Source organism: Cyprinodon variegatus, unplaced genomic scaffold (genome assembly GCF_000732505.1).
Source record: "Cyprinodon variegatus isolate N-32 unplaced genomic scaffold, C_variegatus-1.0 Scaffold360, whole genome shotgun sequence".
Lineage (NCBI taxonomy): Eukaryota > Metazoa > Chordata > Actinopteri > Cyprinodontiformes > Cyprinodontidae > Cyprinodon > Cyprinodon variegatus.
In genome coordinates this window covers 48,961-55,041 of record NW_015150813.1, presented here as the reverse complement: position 1 = coordinate 55,041, position 6,081 = coordinate 48,961, and the positions used below count along the sequence as shown (strand labels likewise).

Below are 6,081 nucleotides of genomic sequence, written 5' to 3'. Positions count from 1 at the left end.
AAGAACTTAAATACATTTAAAAAATGTTTCAAAATGGCCTAGTCAAAATGTTGACCAATTGAGATGCTGTGGTGTTAGCCTAGACAGGATATTTATGTTAAGATATGACTTTATAAACATTTCCGTAAAAGGATAAAACTTTACTCAACAGTGATGAAAAATACCCCACACCTGGATGGCAACCGTTACCGAAAAAATGGATCAATCTACTGAGGTTGCTGTGAAAGTATAAAGACATATTTTGGAAGGAAACAGAAATGTTTCATCCAAATGAAATGCAGACAATAACGACAGAATAATAAACCATTTAGAGTCTTGATAGGTGATGGACTGCTACAGTAGCTACGCTATATGGGACAATGAAAAATAGAAAACAAAATAGAAACTCCAGTCTTTATCTTAGATGTTCATAGGCAGTTAGTGAATAAATCACCAAACGTCTAACAGTTCACCATGGACATCCTTATGCTCAAAATTAGAAGGTTTTGGCATAAATCTACACCTGCCTGACAACCTTAAACCTAAAGTCAGCTACAAAGTCATGGCGTTTGCCTGCTGTCGCTCACCAGCTGTTCATATGGCAGGCAGAAAGCTGTACTCCTTTAGCTTCACTGCGTCATCAAATAGGGGCGGATTTTATCAACTGAGTTATGGTGCTTTATTCATGCTGGGAAGCCTAACGGCGGTGCTGGCATCTCTGGTTCCACTAGATCCTCCAGATGCTGCAGTTCAGACTCCAGCAGCTAAGGCTGGATTACAATGTTTCTATCTGACCAGGACCCAGAACTATTCCCCCTCTGGGGAGGATCGCCCAGACAGCAGAGGTAAGATGAGGCAGAGATCAGGAGGTGAGACAAGAGCAGCAGGAGATCAGAGCAGGAACTCTGGCAGAGAGTGCAGCCAGCTGGCTCCGCCCTGATCTAAAGCTAAAGGAGGAAAGCGTCTGATGGTTCGCTGGCGGGGACCGGCTCTGGAGCTAAGGTAGAGAGATGGGTAACTAATTATTTAGCAGACCCTCTGGGGCTGAAATAAAGTGGCCTTTTTTTAAAACTACCATCTATTTCTTCATTTCTTACTTCATTCTACATTAACATTAGATTTTCCATCCTCCATTAGGACTGAAATCAGCTACGACTCTGCTGCGCTCCCTCACCTCACAGCCACACAGTTCCTGATTCGTTGTCCAGAAGCCAGAAGAAACAAAAAACTTCAGCAACCATCACTTTATAGCATCCCTCCTGAACGCACCCCTACATGTTAATTGTTTGCTCTGGCCCCTGGAAACGCTTTCAGCATGAACGCACCAGACACCAATGGTTAAGCACAGAAGAGGAGGGGTGATAGTTTGGGCTTCTTCAGCAGACAATGTTACCCTGCATTCAATGATTCAACTGTAAGCTCCTCTGCTTACATGGAAATTTACACTTTTTTTCTCTGGTGCCGTAACTACATTCAGGACACCCAGGTCATGTCCTCTGTGTTTTTTTACTTATATTTTGCCTAAATTGAGATATATAAACTCTTAAATACACTAAAACTGAATGTAGAACTATTATTTAGATCTCCCACAAAACTGTGAGATGTTTTATATTTGAAGAACCATAACAATAGTGAACAGATTATGCACTATTATCTACACAATAGTGTAACAGACATCTGGGTGTCTATTTTAAATATTGAAGTAAATATAAAGCAACTAATTTCAATTCCACTGGAATGCTTTTTCTGACATATTTCTAGCGAGTTGTAGATAGAAAACTCAAAAGAAAGATGACATTAAAATCAGGTTTACATGTTTATAATGCCTGAAATGTCTGCATGGGAAAGAGGAACAGAGAAATGCGCCGACTAGCCTGTGCAAAAGTCACAATGATGTTGCTTTTGCCCCTTAAGACTCTGAAAAGGAGCAGATTCAATTAATGGAATTGAAAAACAATTTCTTGGGAGCACGCCAATGAACCCACTTTGAAGTGACTCTTGTTTGTCTTACTGCTGAAACTTGGCTAAAATGGAGTCATGCAATAATAAATTGCTTTGAATACCTCAAAGAATCCAGTCCTCCATGACAGCACAAACCTAAAAACTATTTTGCTGCCAACGCTCCTTCCTCTTTTAAATCATAGAGTGCTCAAGTTCTACTTTATGGGTTTACCTTCACTGCTGGTAATTAAATGAAGACATGTTGGGATGTGTTGCAGGGGTGCATGGTGAGGCACTGTTTAAATCTGGTTCTGAATCCTGTCCTTGGCTCTGTCTGCATGCAGTTGTAATGTTCTCCCAGTGTGGACGGATTCCCTCCGGGTGCTCCGTCTTCCTCAGACAGTCCAAAAACATTATTAATAAATAAAATGCTCTCCTAAATTGTTCTAATCTGTAAGTGTTTGTGTATGTTGCCCTGTTATGGACTGACAACCTGCCCAGGAGTGTACGCCTACCCGCCTCTCATCCAGCGAACGTCAGAAAAACAAGTTGCTATAGACAATGGATGACTTGATGGAGTCTCATTTATTAGTGTACACCTGAGGTCAGATAAAAAAAATAAGACCTAATAAAGACTGCTGCTACTTGAAAAAAATGATGAGGCTGTGCTTTCTTTTCACCATCACTGTTGATCCTTTTCAAAGCATAGAAATATATTCAGTAGCTTGGCACTGCTCAGTTGGCACAACCAAGAATGTATGGCTGAGCAGTGTTTCTAGAGAGGTACAGTGAAATTAAACGATCTTTATGGTCATTTTTCATCCCATTCGATTCGATTCTTTCTCACTTATTGCTCCAAAATCAGAGGATTTCCAGGAAACTGTTCAACGCTGCCTGCTTTCGTTTAGCTGACAGCTTTTCCAACTTCTGCTTTCAGGGAACATGTGAGACTAAACATCTTAAACCACTCAAACTTTCAGTGGAAATTCTTAATAAAATAAATCTCCCAATGAAAACAGAAACCAGAGAAGCTGTACTTAACACCAAAGCCCTCTTTCCTGTTATCATTGTTTGTGAGATTCCTGATAATCTGAGGCTAAAGGCACAACAATAAACGCATCTATTCATGATACTGAGATGGTTCATGGTCTGCAGTGAATAACAGTGAACATCTTTAAAAAGGTTTTGGTGTGAAGACATGAAATTCCCTACAAAACATTCTCAGCTTTAAAAATCATTTTGGCTTTTCTCTTCAGAGAGAAAATGTCATGACATCCAGCCTCTTTGCATCTTATATCAGTTTAGCCCTCTCATCATGATAACAGTCATCATATACAGCTACCCTGCATGGGATAGTGAGGGAACCTGTAGGTATCCTTCTACCTACAATAAAGGCTCCTCCCTCTTTCCATGACCTCATCCAACTGCTGCCTAAAAAGTTTAGTTTTTATCAGTATGATTATTTTTTAAATTATTTTTATTAATTTTTTAGATCCCAGGGAATGTATATTTCTGTCATGACATTTATTAGAGATACACCTACTAAATCTGGGTCCGATTTCAGAATTCTTTTTTTTTTTTTCCATATTTCTCCAAACACAAATATGAAAGCAGTAATGAGTCAATAATTGATTTTTAAGCAGAAAAGTTCCCTTAACATTTAATACAGCCATCAGTATTTGTCTTGGGGACTAGCAAGATTAGAACTAATAACAGCAGAAAATATTGACCCTCATTTGAACTCTGAGGTTCCCAAAAGGCTGCTAATGATCCCAGATCTGACATCAGACATATTAAGAACTAAAAAGAACAGGTTTTGACTTCGGCACACGCGGATATCTAAACGATATCCGCTGCTCTTCAACGTTTTTACTTTGGTTGTCCCCTTTTTTCGCTGTTATGTTTTCTTTCCTTGTCGTCTCATACAGGAAGCAGACTTCTAGCAGTTACTGTATATCTTCTGTATTGTCTATTTTTGCAGTTTGCTTTTATTTTCTCTCTTTCCTGTCTCTATCTTTATCCCCTTAGTTTTTATCCCCTATTTCTTTCTCATCTCACTTTCCACCTCTGTGTCCATTTAAAATGATATTATATTTTAATCCCTAAATAATTTTCAATGAAGTTTGACATAAGAGTATGAACTGGAACCTTATGGTAACAGTCCTACTGGTCTGCTTATGAAAGCAAAGCTGTTAGCTATCATCTAGCTCTGTGACATCTATTCCCAGAGCTATATTGGCAAAAAAAGGACACTCAAGAGAAAAACTAAATAAAAAAACAAAAAACCCTAGAATAAATAAATAACAGCAATGCTGTCATAATATTAGGCTGAAATATTTTGCCTCGCTGCCAAACGAGCAGCTAGAGCTGAAGCTCGGCTCTCTGAAGCAGCCTGAATGAAGCGCGTTAAATTGGCTCTTAGTTAGTGTTGTGAAGTTAATATCATGATAATTACATTAACTCTAAAACAAAGATGTTGTAAAACATTGTTTAAAGTTTCTGCACATGGTAAATGGTATCTCCTGAGGAGATGGATGCTAACAAGCTAATCAGACATCAGTCTGACTGATCAGCTGATTGGAAGTCAGTCAGATCACCTTCAAACATCATTGATGCTGCTGCCAAACGATGAATAATTTACTCTGTTTTTAGGACAGCAGATCTGACAGATCGATACCGCAGGAAGAGATCAATCGATAAAGCTTTAAAAAGACTTGGCTGGTTAAAAAAAACTCCATCAAAGATACAAATCTGTTGCAATAACACTCGATTGAGTATATCTGCTGAGGCAGTGGTGCATTTTCATATTTGATTGGTTTAAATGACAATGAGGAGCAAGAACAGGCGTTCTCTGTCTGATCAGCTGTTCACCAGGATTTCCAAAAAGCTCACTGTGATATGACATCTGTCTACTGCAGGTAAGGAAACAAAGCATTAAAAAAATTCATGGAGGGTTGCATAAAAAAAAAAAATCAAAACCAAATCCTGATCAGGATGTGAGCTGCAATTGCTGCTGGAATCGGAAGGAAGAAAAACGACAAATCGGCCGTCGGCTTTGATAGGCTTCCTACTACAGTTTTTATTCTTCATAATAAAAACTTGTGTTCCTCGATTAAAAACAGATTCGGTTTTAAAATCTCTGAACGACTGGTCGCCGCTCAGGATGAAAAAAACATTTAAGGTCAACAGCTGGTTCTTCTATTTGTCTCTTTTATCATGTGATACAATTTGATTTGATCGTTTTGATGATTGTTAGTGAATAAAGTCGGATTTGTAAGGAAAGGAGATTAGAACCTTTAACAAACATCTCCTATCTACTTTACCTACTGTTCCAGTAATTAGATGTGCACCAGTGAGATTAAAAACTTCCTACTCTCACTGATAGGTCTGTATGTCCTCCTGTAGATATGGTTTAAATGCGATGCATGTAGAGATAATCAATCAAAGTAGTTGCTTTTCTGAGCAGCCAACTTCAAAGTCCAAAAATGCACCAGCTGCTCACTGTAGTGACTCACTTGATGTTCCTCCGGCAAACAGAGGAAACCAAACTGAAATATTTATAGCAGGAGGTCTATTTGTTTATAAAAGTGCGATGACAGACGCTTTGTCAAACAAAGCATTGAGGCAAAGAACAACATGGAGGTACTAGAGTGTAAAATAAAGACGAGGATTTTAAACAATTCGGTTTGAACTGGCTCAGTGGTAAAGATGTAAAGAAACTATAAAACTTTTATAAGAATCTTAGTGTTCAGAGATTAGTGGAAAAAAACTTCACAGGCCCAAACTCTGGATCAGAGAGACGCAGCGGAAGCAGAGGGCCAGGAAGCCGGTGCCCAGCAGGTCCCCCAGAGCTGTCAGGTAAGGGATGGAGAAGTTGTCGGGGTCCAGACTTCTTCTCCACATGAAACGGACGATGAGATCGGCAACATAAAGAAGGATGGCCACCTGGGCAAAAAAACAAAACAAGAGAGAGCTTACCTGAGCTGGCCATGTTTAGGAAATAAACACCTGAGGATTGAAGTAAGCGACAACAGAGGTGTTCAGCTGCAATAATGGATAACATTACAAGCTTAGATACAGTAGTTACTCTTCAACCGCTTCAAGTTTTGACCCAATAATAACTTCAAACATCATTGACAAATATAAAATGTTGATGAGCTA

The 6,081-nt window shown here is 39.1% G+C and overlaps 1 protein-coding gene across 3 annotated transcripts in view; it reads right to left on the bottom strand.

Moving 5' to 3' along the window:
* Nucleotides 1-3,843: 3,843 nt before the first annotated feature.
* Nucleotides 3,844-6,081, bottom strand: part of LOC107091971 (solute carrier family 41 member 1-like) — a 46,390-nt gene continuing 44,152 nt past the window's right edge. For all 3 annotated transcript variants that reach the window (XM_015386226.1, XM_015386228.1, XM_015386227.1), the window contains one exon: nt 3,844-5,865. In XM_015386226.1, coding sequence (XP_015241712.1) covers nt 5,692-5,865 — 174 coding nt within the window. In that variant the 3' untranslated portion in view covers nt 3,844-5,691. The remainder of the gene's footprint in view (nt 5,866-6,081) is intronic.